The sequence below is a fragment of the Elephas maximus genome, chromosome 22, assembly GCF_024166365.1.
Source record: "Elephas maximus indicus isolate mEleMax1 chromosome 22, mEleMax1 primary haplotype, whole genome shotgun sequence".
Classification (NCBI taxonomy): domain Eukaryota; kingdom Metazoa; phylum Chordata; class Mammalia; order Proboscidea; family Elephantidae; genus Elephas; species Elephas maximus.
Genome location: NC_064840.1, coordinates 8589175 through 8608018, shown reverse-complemented (window position 1 = coordinate 8608018; position 18844 = coordinate 8589175). Strand labels below are relative to the sequence as shown.

General features: G+C 42.1%; 1 protein-coding gene across 1 annotated transcript in view; it reads right to left on the bottom strand.

The window, feature by feature from the left end:
- Positions 1–7205: 7205 nt before the first annotated feature.
- ANAPC5 (anaphase promoting complex subunit 5) overlaps positions 7206–18844 on the bottom strand; it is a 33305-nt gene continuing 21666 nt past the window's right edge. The window contains exons 10-17 of the mRNA XM_049866053.1: positions 17302–17483; positions 16085–16220; positions 14340–14414; positions 12257–12378; positions 11467–11574; positions 11240–11387; positions 7934–8096; positions 7206–7550 (exon numbers count right to left, since the gene is read on the bottom strand). Of these exons, the coding sequence (XP_049722010.1) occupies positions 7339–7550; positions 7934–8096; positions 11240–11387; positions 11467–11574; positions 12257–12378; positions 14340–14414; positions 16085–16220; positions 17302–17483 (1146 nt within the window). The 3' untranslated portion in view covers positions 7206–7338. The remainder of the gene's footprint in view (positions 7551–7933; positions 8097–11239; positions 11388–11466; positions 11575–12256; positions 12379–14339; positions 14415–16084; positions 16221–17301; positions 17484–18844) is intronic.

Here is an 18844-nt window from a genome sequence, read left to right as displayed (position 1 = left end):
GATGAGGAAGCTCTCCGTTTGTCTTAGCATAGATCTCAAAGGAAGGAAAAAATTAACGCAACCACTGAAACCATCAGGACAAAATTTAAAGCACTCGGGCCAAGCAGAAATATTCAAGTTATATAAGTAAACACAAAGGCAGGCTGGTGACGAGACAGAGTGTAGCTTTGGAGCCTCTCAGACCTGGAATGGAGTCCTGACTCCAGTCTGCACTTGTGATGGGCTAGGTGAGACCATATCTCTGGGGCTCAATTTGCTCACCTGTAAAACTGAGATAGAAGTCCCTGGCGGTACAAATGGTTAACGAGCTTAGGTGCGAGCAAGCTGTGCAGCAGCACAGGGCCCCGTGCTTAAAAGGCCCCGCACTTGGCTTAATGCTCTGCTGTTGCCACCTTAAAATTTTTGATGGTTTTTAAATAGACACCTCATATTTTCACTTTACACTGGCCCCCACAAGTCATGCAGCTGGTCCTGGTCAGGCTTGATGTCTGGTTTCTACGTTGGTCCCTATGGAGTCAGTCAAACAACCTTGCCCCACGTCTTGGAAGTCCCTATGATGAAGGAGAGTAGAGAGAGTTAAGGTCACTTCTTACATCAGAAGGATCTTACTTTACATTAATCAAAAATGGTATCAGGTGTAGACTTTAAGACAAAATCTGCCAGAAGAGATAAAGATGGACATTATATAGTGATAATCATTAAAAGCATATTAAAAGAGTCATATACCATGACCCAGTAGGATTTATTCCAGGAACGTAGGGATGGTTCAACATTAGAAAATCAATCAAAGTAATACACCATATCAACAGAACAAAGGAAAAGAACCACATGATCATCTCTATGGACACAAAAAACATTTGATAAAATCCAAACACCCTTTCTTAATGAAAGTCCTAAAGAATAATAGAATGAAAAGGAAATTCCTCAGTATAATCCAGGGCATATATGAAAGGCCAATGATCAACATTGTACTTAATGGAAGAAGACTGAGAGCTTTCACCTTGAAATTGGGACAAGTGGGAGAGGGTGCCCACTCTCACCATTTCTATTCAGTATTGTATTAGAAGTCCTAGCCAGAGCAATAAGACAAGAAAAAGAAAAAAAAGGTATCCAGATTGGAAAAGAAGAAGTAAAATTCTCTCTATTCCCAGATGATATGATCTTATACATAGAAAATCCCAACAAGTCCACAAGAAAACATCTAGAGCTAATAGAGGAATTTAGCAAAGTTGCAGGGTACAGGATCAACAAACAAAAATCAGCTGGGTTTCAGTCCTGGGCAGAGCTGAAGAAAAATGTAAAACAAAATTCTAACTCAAAAAGAAAGACAAGACTTGCTGGCCTGACAGAGGCTGGAGAAACCCTGAGAGTATGGCCCTGGACACCTTTTCAGCTCAGTAATGAGGTTACTCCTGAGCTTCACCCTTTAGCCAAAGATTGGACAGGCCCATGAAACAAAACAAGACTAAAGGGGCGCTTCAGCCCTGAGACAGGGACTGGAAGGCAGGAGGAAACAGGAAAGCTGGTAATAGGGAACCCAGGGTTGAGAAGGAAGAGTGTTGACATGTCATGGGGTTGTTAAGCAGTGTCATAGAACAATGTGTGTATTAACTGATGAGAAATTAGTTTGTGCTGTTAACCTTCATCTAAAGTACAATAAAATAAATAAATAAGATTACAGCCAAGAAAACTGAAAAAAAAAAAAATCAGTTGGATTTCTATACACCAAGGGGAAAAAAAAAAAAAAAAACCCAAACCCATTGCTGTTGAGTTGATTATGACTCATAGTGACCCTATAGGGCAGAGTAGAACTGCCCCATGGAGTTTCCAAGGAGCACCTGGTGGATTTGAACCAGCGACCTTTTGGCTAGCAGCCATAGCACATAACCACTACACCACCAAAGAGAAATCAGGGAAACAACTCCACTTACAATAGCATCTACGAGAATAAAATACCTAGGAATAAATTTAATCAGGCACATGAAGGACTTATACAATGAAAACTATAAACCACTGCTGAAAGAGAGTAAAGAAGACTTAAATACAGGCAAAGATGTTCCACGTTCATGGATTGGAAGACTTAATACTGTTAAGATGTAACTACCACTCAAAGTGATCTAGAGAGTCAAAGCAATCCCAATCCAAATTTCAACAGCCTGCTTCATAGAAATAGAAAAACCAATCCTCAACTTTACATGGAATGGCAAAAGGCCTCAAATAGGTAAAGCAATGTTGAAAGAGAAGAACAAAGTAGGAGGACTTATACTTCCTGATTTTAAAACATACTATACTCCTCCAATAATCGAAACAGCCTGGTAGTGGTATAACAACAGAAACATAGACCAATGGAATAGAACTGAGAGCCTAGAAATAAACTCACATATCTATGGTCAACTGACTTTTTTTTTTTTATTTGTGCTTTAAGTGAAGGTTTACAGTTCCAGTTGGCTTCTCATACAAAAATTTATACACACATTGTTATGTGATCCTAGTTGCTCTCCCTGGAATGTGACAGCACATTCCTGCTTTCTACCGTGTCTGTGTTTCCCATGACCATTCAACCAGCTGCCTTCTCAGCTCGCCTCCAAACAGGAGCTGTCCATTTAGTCTCATGGATCCACTTGAGCTAAGAAGCACTGTCTTCCCGAGTATCATTTTTCTGTCTTATAGTCCAGTCTAATCTTTTTCTGAAGAGTTGGCTTTGGGAATGGTTTCAGTTCTGAGCTAACAGAGTCCAGGGGCCTTGTCTTCCGGGATCCCTCCAGTCTCGGTCAAACTTTTAAGTCTGGTCTTTTTACTATAATTGGAGTTCTGCAAGCCACTTTTCTCCTGCTCCGTCAGGGACTCTCTGTTGTGTTCCCTGTCAGGGTGGTCATTGGTGTTAGACGGGCACCATTTAGTTCTTCTGGTCTCAGGCTGATGGAGTGGCTGGTTATGTGGCCCTTTCTGTTTCAAGGGCTAATATTTCCCTTGTGTCTTTGGTGTTCTTCATTTTCCTTTGCTCCAGGTGAGTTGGGACCAATTGATGTATCTTAGATGGCCGCGCGCTAGCTTTTAAGACCCCAGATGCCACTCACCAAAATGGGATGCAGAACACTTTCTTAATGTTCTGCCAATTGGCCTAGATGTGCCCTGAAACCAGGGTCCCAAGACCCCCGCCCTTGCTACTCTGTCCCTAGAAGTGTTTGGTTGTATTCTATGGTCAAGTGATTTTTTTACAAGGGTGCTAAGTCTATGTAATGGGGAAGGAAGATTCTCTTCAATAAACGGTGCTGGGAAAATTGAATTTCCACCTGCAGAAAAATGAAATAGGATCCATGCCTCACACCATACACAAAAACAAATTCAAAACAGGTTAAAGACCTAAATGTGCAAAGTAAAACCAGGCGTAACACTGTCAGGCCTAGCTGTCAACAACGTATTACCTTATATAACAACAAAAGCACAAACAGTAAAAGACAAAATAATAAATGGAATTTCAAAAAAATTAAAAACTTTTGTTCATCAAAAGACTTTACCAAAAAAGGGAAAAGACAAGCTACCAATTGAGAGTATCTTCAGAAACCATATATTCAACAAGAATCTAATAACCAAAATATATATAAAACTTCAACAACTTAACAAAAAAAACCAAATAACCCAATCATAAAATGGACAAAAGACCCGAACAGACATTTCACCAAAGAGGACATTCGGATGGCCACCAAGCACATGAAGAGAGCATCATTAGCCATCAAAGAGATGCAAATCAAAACCACAATGAGATACCATTTCACTCCCAGTAGGATGGCCAAGATTAAAAAAACAAAAAAAACAGAAAATAACAAATGTTGGGAGGATGTAGGGAAATTGGAACCCTCATCCACTGCTGATGGGAATGCAAAATGTTACAGCCGATGTGGAAAACAGTGTGGTAGCTCCTCAAAAAACTAAAAATAGAATTACTAAATGACCCGTCAATTCTATTCTGAGGTATATACCCAAAAATCTTGAAAGCAGAGACTCGAAAAGAGACTCATACACCAATGTTTATTGCAGCAATATTCACAATAGCCAAAAGGTGGAAACAACTTACATGCCCATCAGCAGATGAATGGATTAACAAAACGAAAATGTGGCACATACACACATGGAATACCTACTCAGTCAGTAGGAGAAGTGAAGTCTTGATACATGCTAGCGTATGGATGGAGCTTGTGGACATTATGCTGAGAGAAATAAGCCAATCACAAAAGAACAAATATTGTATGACCTCACTTGTATAAAAAGAAAAGGCAAATGTATAGGGACCAAAATTTATCAGTGGTTACCAAGGGCAGGAAGCAGGAGATGGAGACGGTTAGTGGTGATAGGAAAATCACACTGGTTGAGGGTAGGGTTGCACAGCCAATTATTGTAATCACTGTTAACAAGCTGTATACCTGTGAGAAGTTGAACTGGCAAAAATTCTGTGATATTGTCTTCGTTATCTAGTGCTGCTATAACAGAAATACCACGAGTGGATGCTTTAACAGAAATTTATTCCCTCTAGTCTAGGAGGCTAGAAGTCCGAATTCAGGGCGCCAGCTCCAGCGGAAGGCTTTCTCTGTTGGCTCTAGAGGAAGGTGCTTGTCATCAATTTTCCCTTGGTCTAGGAGCTTCTCGGTGCAGGGACCCCAAGTCTAAAAGACGTGCTCTGCTCCTGGCACTACTTTCTTAGTGGTATGATGTCCCCCTGTCTCTGCTAGCTTCTCTCTTTCATATCTCAAAAGAGATTGACTCTAGATACAATCTAATTTTGTACATTGGGTCCTGCCTGATTAACATCATAGAGGTTAGGATTTACAACCCATAGGAAAATCAAATCAGATCACAAAATGGCGGACAACCACATACAATACTGGGAATCATGGCCAAGCCCAGTTGGTAGATATTTTGGGGGGACACAATTCAATCCATAGCAGATATATTTATAACGATGGAAAAAAAAAAAAAAAAAAGAGCAGCTGCTGAGGCTGCTTATGTACAACCAAACACCTCATGGGATACGGTCCTTGGTCTAGATGTTTAGGGTCATGGTTTCATGGAACATCCCAGTTAATTGGCCTAATAATGTGCTTGGTGTTTCTGTTCTACTTCCTACTTCATTGTGTAGTATCTGGGTTCTTAAAAGCTCACAAGCGGCCATACAAGGGACAACTGGTCTCTATTCACTTGGAACAACAGAGGAAAAAGGAGAGTCAGGAATAGGAGGAGGATATGGAACACACAGCTTACTGCCTCCATGAACAACTGCCTCCTTTGCCATGAGACCAGGAAAGCTGGATGCTGGCCAGCTACCATTACTGAACATTTTGGTCAAAGATTCTCTAGAATTCTGATCAAAAGGGGGAAAACGTAGAACAGAATTTCAAATTCTTACAGTCTCTAGAGTTTCTAGAGCCATGGACAGTGAATGAACCCCTGAAACTATTGCCCTGAGATAATCTTTAAACCTTAAACCAAAAATATCCCCTGGAGTCATCTTAAAACCAAAGAATAGCTCAGTTTAACTAGTAAAAATATCTGCCTTAAGCATTATGCTATTTTAAGAACTATCTATATGGGATCAAATTGACAAGAACAACTCAGAAGATTAAAGGGGCAGTGAGTTCATGTTACTGGGAGAGCAATAACCCAGAAAAGGGGGCTGAGTATGGTTACACAACTCAAAGAATGTAATCCATATCACTAAATTGTACACGTAGCAACAGTGGAATTGGTGTGTGTTTTGCTGTTTATATTCTCAACAACAAAAAACAAAACAAAACGAAAAATGGCATCAGGTGAGAGTATGTATCTGCAAAAACAAAAAGAAACTGATAATAGCAGTTACTTCCTGGGAAACAGAATTACTTTTTACTATATAGCCTTTAATAGCTTTTTAATTTTATTAAATGCATGTGTAACCTTTTTAAAAAAAATTTTAAGAAAATATTTTTAATCATCAACCTACCAGTGAGTGTCTCTGTCTCTACACTGAAACTCTTGTTTCCAAAGCTGCTATTTTTGGCCAGCAAACATGCCCTAATGGGTGGGAGTCATTCACACTGTTTCAAAGAGCTCTGGAGATAAATTATTCTCAACCCAAGGTTGAAATTCAACAGAGAAAGAGCCAATGATGCAAGCTGCAAAATTTGGTTGGTTCTTTGTTGCTCTGTAAGAGCTGTTTACGTACAGATGCGTTTTTGCATTTGAAACACTGGGATTTTGCTGCAAACACTCAAGGATAAGATAAATACGTGAACGGACAGGGCAGTAACTGGTTTTTGCTTAATTACAGGGTTGAGATCTATAAATTTTGTACCATATATTTGAATGATAGCATCCATGTACCTCTGAGCTTCTGACTCTTTTGTAATGTATAAAAAAAATTTATTGTGCTTCAGGTGAAAGTTTACAGAGCAAATTACTTTCCCATCCAACAGTTTGCGTAACTACCTTATTTATGATGAATTCTTAGACTTATTATCCAAAAACCAAAACCAAACCAGTTGCCATGAAGTCGGTTCCGACTCATGGTGACCCCATGTGTTGCAGAGTACAACTGTGCTCCACAGGGTTGTCATGGCTGTGACTCTTCGGAAGCACATCGGGCCCTTCTTTCAAGGTGCCTCTGTGTGGGTTCAAACCACGTGCTTAACCATTTGCACCACCCAGAGACTCCTAAGTTATCTTCAGCCCTTATTTACATAATTAAATATAGAAAAAATATGCCCAAGCAGAAGACATAAGAAAGCCAGCACCCAGACAGTGAATGAAATATGCTTTGTCACTGGTTTTAAAACCACAAAAAGACCTTTTCCTTTTGAATCCCCAGTCAGGGACTGATGCAGGCTCGGAAACCCTCACTGGCCCAGCACGAGCACCAATTCAGTGCAAGAAGGTAGAGGGCTCAGACGGGAAACCTGAGCTTCACAGAAGTCTGCGCTGACCCCTGTAGGGATCCACCAACATGCAAAGAGCTCTTGTCCGAGAGCGTAGGTGGCAAATGAGTTTACCTAACAATGTAGTGTGAGCACAACATCTAATAAAGATACTGGCAATTCTGCCCAGAGTGCATGATCTGTGACACTGGCACCAACTGGTTAGCAAAGAGTTGTTTATTAATAAAAAGGTGGTGTACTTTGCTACCAAAAAGAGAGAGAAGGGGGAATAAAACAAATATGTACTTTCTAGCAACAAAATAAAATTACTCAGAGTACAGTTTATTGACCAGAGAGACAGGGTGTTACAAACACGTCATTCACATGGAGGGAGGGTTGAATAAGTCCTCAATCGTATCCACTGCACAACAGGTCCTGGCCTACGAGGCCCTCACTAGAGATGGTTGATCAAGGGCACCCCGTGAGAGGGCAGCTCCTGGTGCAGCTGCCGGAAGAGCATCGCACAACGGTTCCTCTCCTGGGTCTTCCCCAGCGTGTGGTAGAGCCTGGCCTGGTAGTAAACCACATCTCGGATCTGCTCTTTGCAGTCGACCTTTGCAAAGTAGCTCTTGGCTTCGTTGAGGTTCTCAATGGCGGCCTCCAGAGCTGACAGAAGCGGGGAAAAAATACCACACACATTTAACTCAACACTACGTACAGTTTTTGAACTTGCCATCTAATTTTGTTGAACTTGCAGTACATACTTTTCTATCGCTGACAGAAAATAATAACACACTAGGGTGAGATTTTTAAAAATCTTAATCTTGATTTCCAACCTGGAACTTAGCTCTCAGGGTTAAAACAACCATTCATGCATCCTCAGCCCTCCTTCAAAGCATGCACATAAGAGCACCTTAAAAGCTGCCGGAAATTATAACATAAATTTGTGAAGATTCAGGACTTAAGTACTGTTCCAAATTTAACGTCTTTTCTCCTTCCGGCCCCTAAATTTTATGTGTTTTCTGGAAAGGCACTTCCAGAATGCCTACCTTCTACTTTCTTTGGTGGATCGTAGGAAGCTGCCGAAGCCACCTGGCACTTGGCCACCAAGAACATGGCGCGGCCCTTGTCCAGGACTGCCCCGTCGGCCAGGATGGGTTCAATGGCTATGTGGAGAAGACTCAAAGCCTGTTCTGGGATTCCAAGGATGAGCTGAAAAAGAAACATCACAGACATCCACAAGGTCCACACCCACACCAACTGCCCGTGACCAAGAAGGACTTTGTTTACGGCTGGTCTCCACCTCTGGCTTATCTTCTTTTCCCCGACTACTACATTACAGCCTGCACCACACTCCTTGAAAACATGACGTGGGACAATCTGATTACGATGTCTATGGGGGGAACAGTTACTCTCCCTTGGGAAAGGTTTGTCTTTACAAAAAGATTCAGCATAGATATCCTTGAGATTAGCAACTTCCAAGGGTGGGGGAAAGGCAACTACTAAGAAAATAACTCAAAGGTACACAGTAAAAACAAAAAAAGAGTGTGTAATAAAAGAAATAACAAGGGGATCAAGATGGTACACTAGAAAATATCTGTTGCACACAAATTGAACATAATGGAGTAACTAAGGAACAAAGAAAACTATTCTTTTTTTTTTAAGGAACAAAGATGATATAAGACGTACAGAGAGCAGCAAAATGGCAGAGGTCCTTCCTTATCAGCAATTACCTTAAGCGTAAATGCGTTAATGAAGGCAGACAGTGGCAGAACGGATTATTAAAAAAATGATCTAACTACATTCTGTCTACAAGTGACTCATGCTCTTGAAGAAGGAAGAGTCTCAATTCAGAAATGATGCTGAAACACCTGGATAGCCACATGCAAAAGAATGAATCTGGACGCTACCTCACACCATACACAAAATAACTGAAAATGGGTCAGAGACCTAAATGGAAGAGCAAAAACTGTAACAGCTTAGAAGGTAACACAGGTGTAAAGCTTCAGGCTCTCGAATTAGGAAGGGTTTCTTAAATATGACACCGAAAGCACAAGCAACAATAGAAAAAAAGAATAAATGAAACCTTATCAAAATTAAGTTCTGTGCATTAAAAGACACCATCAAGAAAGTAAAATGACAACCCACAGAATGGGAGAAAATATTTGCCAATCATATATCTGATAAGGGTCTAGTACCCAGAATATATAAAGAACTCCTACAACTCAACAGTAAAAAGACAAACAATCCAAATAAAAATGGTCAAAGGACTTGCACAGACATTTCTCCAAAGAAGACATACAAATGAACAAGTATTTGAAAAGATGCTCAATGTCATCAGTCATTAGAGAAATGTAAACCATTGTGGCTTTGATTTACATTTCTCTAATGACATAACTTTGAGCACCTTTTCATGTGCTTGTTGTCCATTTGTATGTCTTCTATGGGGAACAGGCAGATACCACTTCACACCCATTAGGATGTTTATAACCAAAATGGCAGAAATTAGCAAGCGTTGGCAAGAATGTGAAGAAACTGGAACCCTTGTGCATTGCTGGTGGGAATGTAGAATAGTGCAGCCACTATGGAAAACAGTCTGGCAGTGCCTCAAAAAGTTAAACATAAAGTTACCGTAAGACCCAGCAATTCTACTGCTAGGTAGGAGCCCAAGAAAACTGAAAACATATTTGAACAAAGCAAAAGCTTGTACACAAATGTTCACAGGAACATTACTCATAATTACCAAAAAGTAGAAACAATCCAAATGTCTATCAGCTGGTGACTGAATAAGCAAATAGTGGTTTATACATACAATGGAACATTGCTGAGTCATAAAAAAGAATGAAGCTCTGACACATGCTACAACTAGATGAACCTTGAAAACACTACGCTAAGTGAAAAAAGCCAGACACAAAAGCCCCCACGTTGTATCACTGCATTTATATGAAATGTCCAGAATATTCAAATGCGTAGAAACAAAGAGTAGATCAGAGGTGGCCAGGAGCTGGGGGTGGGGGGCAATGAGGAAGGACTGTATACTGGGTATGGGATTCCTTTTAGGTGAGATGAAAATGTTCTGGAATTAGATAGTGGTGATGGTTGCCCAACGTTGTGAATTATACATTTTAAATTTAAGTTGTACTGACAAACTGTTCTAATGGGGGCCACAACAGATGAACCCTGACAGAATGGGAGAAAAATGTGGTTAAGACTGGAGGACTCCCTGAGACTATTCCCCTGAAATACCTTCAAACCTTGGACAGAAACTAACCTCTGAGGTCACCTTGTAGCTAAATGACAGATTGGCTCAAAAAAATAATAAACATTACCTGTAAGTACTGTGCTCTTTTGGAAAATCACCTATATGAGATCAAATGGTCAACAGTTACTTTAAAACAATGAGGATGTAAAGGGACAGGGAAACTAGATTAATGGAAACGGAACAAGCAGAATGGAAATAATGTGAATGTTCACGCATTGTGAAGACTGTAACCAATGCCACTGAAAATTTGTGTAGAAACTGTTGAATGAGAACCTAAATTTCTGTGCAAACCTTTATTGAAAACACGATAAGATATTAAAAATTCTTTTAATTGTACTGAAGTATGTACTTTAAAATGGTTAAAATGGTAAATTTTACAGTATATGAATTTTATCTCAATTTAAAAAAATGAAAGAAGACTCACTGGGGAGACTGGTTAAAAAAACAGATTCCTGGGCTCCCCCCTCCTCCGCCGTCCCCGCAGAGATTCCAACTAGCAGGTCCAAGGCAAGGCCAGGTAGGTACAGATTTTTTAAATCTCCCGAAGTAATTCTAATGCACAGTTTGGGGTACCTCTGCTTTAGCTCCTCCAGTAAGTTCAAAATTCATCCATTTGCTCAATAAATGTTTATTGAAAGCCTACCATGTGTCTGGTTCTACTAGGGACAAAAATGAGTCCCTTCCTTCGTGGCATTTATATTCAACTGGGGAAGACGGAAAACAAACACCAAATACAATGTGATTTCCAAAGTCTCTCCATGAACACATGATTTCCTCATCTCCTTATTCTCCCCCTTGTTAAAGCAGGCAGTGCTCCGGCCAAATAACCACGGCGTGATGCCAGCATGCTCCCTGAAGACGAGGCCCCTGACTAGACTCGGTAAGTGAGTGCCACTGGACAGTGTCGCCCTGCCACCAAGTTCGTGACTCCACGGACTGCCTAGAGGGTTTTTCACTGCAGAATACGAGTCCAGACTTCAGTATTAACGGGGGAGTGCTCATTGTTATAGTTTTCCAAACCACAAAGTAGTAATACACTCACCAGGTCTCGAACACAAATAGGTACTGTGCTGTGAAACACAGGCCGGCTTACCTGGGCGAAAGCCAAGTTCAACACTGTTTCGGAGGCCAAGTACTGCAGCCGGTACTCCTTGGAGAGGGCCAGAGCCTGCAGGAGCACGGGCAGCGCGATGGTGGGGGAGGAGGATCGCCAGTACAGCTCGGCCACTGAAAGCAGGACGCTGGCAGCAGAGAGGGAAACAGGGGTGAAACGTCCTGCACACAGTCACGTCGGCGGAAGAGGTGGGAGCGCACGCTCACCTGATCACCATCTCTGTGTTTTTCACCTTCTGACAATGGATCAACAGCTTCTGTAAGAGCCTGTGTGCCTCCGACATTTGGTTCTGAGCTTGTAGTACAACTGCCTTTCTGTAACGGGAACAAAAGAGACACAAGAAGTTCTGCTGATGCCTTAAGTGTTAGAACTACGGTCAGCCTCGGGGTGGTGTTATCGTTGTGACGTATTCATCGATTCCCACTCACAGCGGCCCCCTGTGACAGAGCACAACTGCCCCATAGGGTTTCCTAGCTGTAACCTTTACAGGTGCAGACTGCCAGGTCCTTCCCCCACGGAGCCACTGGGCGTGTTCAAACCGCCAACCTGTCAGTTAGCAGCCGAGTGCTTATCCCTTGCCTACCAAAAAAAAAAAAAATACCAGGGCTCCTTATTTCGGGGCTAGAATCTCTAATTCCTCAACTAGACTGCAAACCTCCCCTGGGGAAGGACTGGGCCTAATATAATTTTGGTTAAAAGAAAAAAGGTATGCATATGTATGAATGTGTGAGAAAGCATGTATACACACACACAAATATATGCATGCAAAAAAAGTTCTGGAATTACAGACAGCAGAGTGTTAGCAATTATCTCTGGGTGATACTGATTGTTTCACATTGCTTATCTGTTTTTTTCTAATTTCCTGTAGTAGGGAGGTAATGAATAGAAAAAAGACCATTAATAATGACCCATTCACAAACTCTAAAATGCATAAATAAAAATAAAGCCACTTAGAAATTCCTTCAGTCTGGGGCTGGAGTCGTCAATGTTTCTTACCTATATACGCCCTCTATGCTATTAAGAGCTGTGATTCCTGCCACAAGTGAGTCAGCCAAGTGGTATTTGCCATCATTCATTGCTCTGTCAAACTGGATTTTCTGATCACATAGCATCCATAACTAGAAAGAAAAAAGCAATTACGGAAAAAAAAAGGCCCATGTTCGCCGCATTATTCAATGGGGATAAAAAGGTATTTTGGCTTGCTGAGAACACCCTTAGAACAATTCACTCACAGTCTTTTTCTTTTTAGATTTAGACTTAGAAAAAAAAAATTTAAATATTACAAGGATGTGATAAGGCACGAGAATAAAATAACAAACACAAGTATTCCAACCACCAACTTTGTCCAATCACACACGCTGCCGCACTCGCTACAGATACCATGAGATACTACGAAGTCCCCTGTGTTTCCTTCACAAATTCCATTCCCCTCTCTTTTTCAAAGAAAGCACTTAATTTGGTGTATATTATTCACTTTTACAACATATACATTTATCCATAAGCAATACCACACCTATTGCTATCAAGCTGATTCCGACTCATAGGCTATAAATTTTTATGGAAGCAGACTGCCATATCTTTTGCCCATGGAGCAGGTGGTGGGTTCGAAGCACTGACCTTTTGGTTACCAGCCACGTGCTTAGCCACTGCACCACGAGAGCTCCTTTCATAAACAATTTACAGTATTATTTTGTATGCTTTTAAACCGTGTATAAATTAATAGTATCATAGCATACGCATCCTTTTGGCAACCTACTTTTTATTTTTTAGCTCAACATGATTTTTCTGAGACTTAACCAAAAAACCTGTTGCCATCGAGTCAATTCCGACTCACAGGGACCCTATACGACAGAGTAGGACTGCCCCATAAAGTTTCTAAGGAGCGCCTGGCAGATTCGAACTACAGACCCTTTGGTTAGCAGCCGTAGCCCTTAGCCACTGTGCCACCAGGGTTTCCTCCTGAGACTTACCCAGTTCTAGTTCTAGTTCATTTGTTTTCACCGCTGAGTAGTTTTCAACTATATGACAACAGTGCCTGCCACCGCCTGTTGCTCCACACCCTCCCCAACACTTGGTGTTGTCAGATACGTTACTTTTGGTCAATCTGATGGGTATGAAATACCTCATTATTGTTTCAATTTCTATTTCCCTGGTCACCAGTCAAGCTGAGCATCCTGTAATTATTTACTGGCCAAACACATTTCTTCTCTGAACTGTGAATTCAATTGATTCATTTGTTTACTGTGCACCTTTCTGAAAAAACAACTGGAACTAAAACTGTTCCATCGCATTAGAGCTACTACATTTCATTCTTCCCTCCCGCAGCATCCCTGGCTTCATTTTCTATCTTCTATTTTGCTTGCCTGCCACCTTTCCATCTGGGAACTCTGAATTCGGGTCACAGTCTACTGAAAGGCAGGAAGGAGACTCCAGCACAAGCCCCACACGCTGACAGCCACTCACACCACATACAATGAGGTGGGGATAATGACCCAGGCAAATGACAGTCTCAGGGACCAGCATTAGGCGACTCCTAGACCATGGGGCTCTTACAATTTCAAATTCCCTAATCCACTGAAGACTAAACTTATGAGTGAAGGAAGAAAAAGGAGCCCCCTTGAGACAGCTTTCTCGGTCCCCTCAGAGATGGAAATTCAGGCAGTAAGGAACAGAGGATCTTGGACTGCTTTGACGTTTATCCCCTCTGGGTCCGTGTTCCCGAAAAGGTATTCAACTTTGAGAGGAAAAGATTACAGTTGCCATGTAACAGACAACAAAACTGAGACATAATTCCTGATCTAGCCAAGGACACTGATGATTTCCATCTTACCCCTACACAGTTAGAGATGTACAGGATACTAACTTACACTCTGAAGGCGAGAAGGAGAAAATACCCTCCTGTAAATCTCAGCTTCTCAGCTTTCTTAAATGAACTCAGCTTACAGAGTCTCACACACTCCCCTCCTCACGCGGGTGAAGTAAAGGAGCCATGAGAACCTGAGGGGGTCCCGGTCTGACAACAGTATCGTAAAGACGGTCTTTGCAGAAATAAATCGGATGGCACACAGAAGGAGGTTACCTGGGCGTGCTGACTGTTGGGTGGGAATCGTTCCTTCAAATGCTTTAACACTTCAGAAGCTGCAGCGAAACAACCCTAAAGTAGAAAGACGCCATTTGATTAGGGCGTCTGTGATGAAACCGCTGCAAGCAGACGAGGACGCCGACACCACCCACGCGTTCTCGGAGCAACGACCTGCGAAACACTGGGCGGAGGCTGTGAGACTTCAAAGGGCCGTGCTTTCTGGGTTCTAATATATTTTATTTTCAAAAATTACACAGGTAATGCATGTCTACTCTAGGAAAAACGTACAAAATACATGGAAACAAGAAGAAAAGACAAATTACTTTTAATCCCGCCAAAGGAGATCACAGTTAACGTTCTTGTCTCTCTCCTTCTAGACTTTTTTCTGCACCTAAATATAAAAAATATAAAAATCTCCAAAATAAGTATATACACTATTTCTGTAAATTGTCTATAACAGTTACATAGCTACGTAGGAGGCACGCAATAAATACTTTTTGAATAAACCAATCTTTCCAGTGTCAATCAATACAAACCTATGTCATCATTTTTAAGGGCTGCACTGTATTTCAGGAGGTAAATAGATTATGATACATCCAATAATCTTCTGCTTTGGGATATTTGGGTTATTTCCAATTTTTCCCTATTTTAAAAGCACTACAATAAGCATCTTGGCGCATACATCTTTGCATACTTGTCCATCATTTTCTTAGCATAAAACCTTAGAAGCAGAATTGCTAAGCCAAATGATAGGCCTTTTTAAGACCTTGGGTACATATTACTAAATTGCCCTATAGAGGCATACCAAGTACCTTTATACAAGCCTTCTATGTCCTTCTCCTTGCCCAGTACTTGTGTCTTTGCCAATTTTATTGGTGAAACTGGTATTTCACTATTTTAATTTCTTTGATGACTAGAATGAAATATTTTTCATGTTTATTTGGCCACTTATACTTTTTCTGTGAAGACTTGTTTGTATCTCTTTTACAGTTTTCCATTGTTGTGATGCTTATCTTTATCTTGTTGTTAGCTGCCGACGAGTCACCCTCTGACTCATGCTGACACCGTGCACAACGAGGTTGGACCACTGCAATCCATAGACCCTTCACTGGCTGACTTTTGGAAGCAGCTCACCAAGCCTTTCTTCCTACTCCGTCTTAGTCTACAAGTTCCCCTGAGACCTGCTCAGCATCACAGCAACATGAAATCAAGAGAATTGTATAAACGACTTAGGCTGTAAGTCAAGGTTATGTTCAACTCTCAGTGCCCTTCTATGGAGTCAGCCAGACTTAGGTTGGGGGCTGAGCTCTGACATTTATGGTTGTGGGTATAGGATTTCTCTCCCTCGGCCTCAATTTCTTGCTCTGTGAAATAGGGATAATAATAAGTTGACCTCATAGGGCTATTGTAAGCCTTCAGTAAGATAATACGTGTATGACACCAGATACAAGGTCTGGCACAGAGTAAATGTATGACAAATATTCATAATTACCATTTTAGCTACATGTTTATTGCATTCTCCCTGCTCCTACAAACACACACGCGCCTCTACTACCTGAAACTTGAAAGACTCCTTTTTATTTCATTTGTGACATGGAAGTGGATGACACTCTTGTTCCCAGAAGGGAGCAAGTTCCACAAGCTCTGCAGACACCCTACTCAGTCCATTCTCAAGCCCTAAAGAAAAACAGCAGTGTCACCTGCATTGCCCCAGAAGCGCGCTGGCCCAGCCACCTGCCTACCTGCTCAGCGTGTAGCTCCGCAAGGTGGCAGAGTGCGACGGCAAAGGACTCGGTGTTGTTCTGCTGCACGCCGGCGTTTAGCGACTCCAGGCTGTTCATGCTGAGCAGCATCTGGGCTTGCTGAAGGGCCATGGTGCTGGGGGACGAGAGGGAAGAGGAGGCGCCTGCAGTCAGTGAGCCCAGGCTGCCCCTCAGCCACATCCTGAAGTCAGCTCCAGTGGAAATGGAAGAAAGCTAAAGCCCCCTCCGGACACAGCAGCTGTCTCGCAGTGCCAACGCTCCCACTGCAGGACAGGGAGCGCTGAAAGGCGCCCAGGTGTGCAGCCTTCAAGGGAACACTCAGCGACTACGGCACAACCAGGAGCTTCCACCCCCACGGCCCCACCTCCCCATTGCTCACACGTGTTAATTCATTTCCACAGGTCAGTGCCGACCCGAGGCCGGCCTAGCCCCGGCTGCTCAGCAGCGTGCGCAGTGGCCGGTGTCTACAGCTGTCTCAGGCCACACCAGGCCAAAAAGCTCTCTGAAGTTCAGAAACAGGCAAAACAGGTGCTTCCTTTTATTATGGCATACTAAGAAAAAGTAGACTGGCTAGGTGGGAGGTGAGGTAAGGCTAGGGCTCCAGGATTAAAAATCTGGTCAAGAAGTTTATTTCTGACCCAAACAAGGCTGAATGGAAAAGTAAACACGACGCTGGGGATATTCAAGAGCAGACACCTTTGTTAACGGGGAAGCCACTCTCTTCAGACAAGAGATTTGGGGTTCAGGGGATGCTCGATTTGAGCACCTACAGACCAGGGCTTCTGTGAACCAGAGGAGTACCTGCTCCTTCTAGAAGTACAGGAGCACAGTCCTTGGAGTCAGGTGGCTGGGTCTGAGTTCCAGCTCTGTCAGCTGCTGACCACATTTGTGACCTGGGGCAGATCAGCTGTGCAAACCTGGGTTTACTCCTTCTGAATCATGGATAAACCATCCATTACCTCACCAAGCAGCTGCCAGGAGTAAATAAGAACATGTACGGGAAAAGGTTTGCAAAGTCCATGCAAAATACAGAAGTTTCTAAACTATAAAGGATTTTCTTTAATCCCCTGCATGAGTAATTTCTACCCAAGGAAGGGAAATAGTGTATGGCCTTTCATAGAATCAGGTGGCTACATCCTGCTTATCTCTAAAAGACTCGTGCTTCCATGGCCTTGACCACCGGCCTGGACGCCCACCTGCGGCCGTAGAGCCTCCAGATGGCCGTTTTCTGGGCAATGCTGATGTCGATGAGCTCCGACAGGCTGTGCTTCCAGTGCAGGAGGTCGGAGTCCTTCAAGGCATCCATCAGCTTGTTTGCCGTCTTCCCAGCAAAAGCTCTCTGCTGCACCAGGGACTGTATTCCCAGGGACGCGAGATACTGAGAGCACAGGCCCATAACCAAGGAGGGGAGAGAGGATAACACAGAATTTTTTCTTTTGCTGTTCAGAAATCTGGCATTTTTCACATTTTGGCACATGTACAGTGACAGGACTACTATTTAAAAAGAAAGTAAACACAGGTTAGAGGACTGAGCAAAAAGACTGCTCAAGATTCCTTCCAGTCAAAATCTGGTATGGGTTTACCCTGTTTTAGGCAAATCTAATACCCTAAATCCAACTTACAAAATTAAAAAAAAAAAAAAAAGTGCGCAGGGGCTGCAGACGTATACTACAAAAGGGCTTTTTATGTATTAAAGAACCTTTACGAGTTTAGTTTAAATAACAAGCTGCCTCCTAGTAGATTTAAACCAGTGGTTAGTAAACGACAGCCGTGAGCCAAATCTGGCCTGCTGTTTTTGTAAAAAGGTCTTACTGGAACGCATAAACACAGACACACGCAGAAAGTACCCACAGCCTGACCTGGCTTTAACATATGCAACGTGTCCCTAAAAAATTGGTGATGAAAGAGAGGCTGATGATCTGAGCTGAACCACTGCCTCCGCCATTGTGTCACTTGGGACCAGTCACTTAGCTTCTTAGCTATGCCTCAGGTTCCTCATCTATAAAATGGGCTTCAAACCTGCCACGAAAAACTGTTGTAAGGATAAGATGAAATAATAAATGCAAAACACAGTGTGGGGCAATATACTAGGCCATAAAAAAAAAATTTATGATGCCTATCATGGACCATGGAGCCCTGGTGGTGCAGTGGTTAAGAGCTCGGCTGCTAACTAAAAGGTCAGCGGTTCCAATCCACCAGGTGGTCCTTGGAAACTCTATGCGGCAGTTCTACTCTGTCCTATAGGGTTGCTTGAGTCAGAATCGACTCGACAGCAATGGGTTTGGTTTTGGGTTTGTTCTTTTTTATGAACCACAAATTATCTTTTCATTAACTCCTGGTATAATTTTCAAAGATGAAACCTCACCTAAAAAAAAAAAAAAATCACTTTAAATCCATAACAAAAATTGTACTTAAGAAGTCTATCATTAAAAAAAGAAAAAAGAAGTCTTTTATCATTTATTTCCAGGAGCTGCTTGCTGTTGGCATTATAATTAATTCTGTACATAAAAGTTTCCTTTCCCAGAAATGAGTCCAATGGACAATCTACAGAGTTCTCTCTCTTTAGTTAAAAACATACAGATGAAATTATTGCACACAATTACTGTCACCTTTCCCAGACTTTGTCCCAGGCTTTAGGAGACAAAGTGCTCTAAGTGGTCTCGCTGCCTCTGGTCATTTGCAAGACGTATTTTTGAGACAGAATAAGGTTCTTCGTGCAACAGAAATCTAGATTCTAAC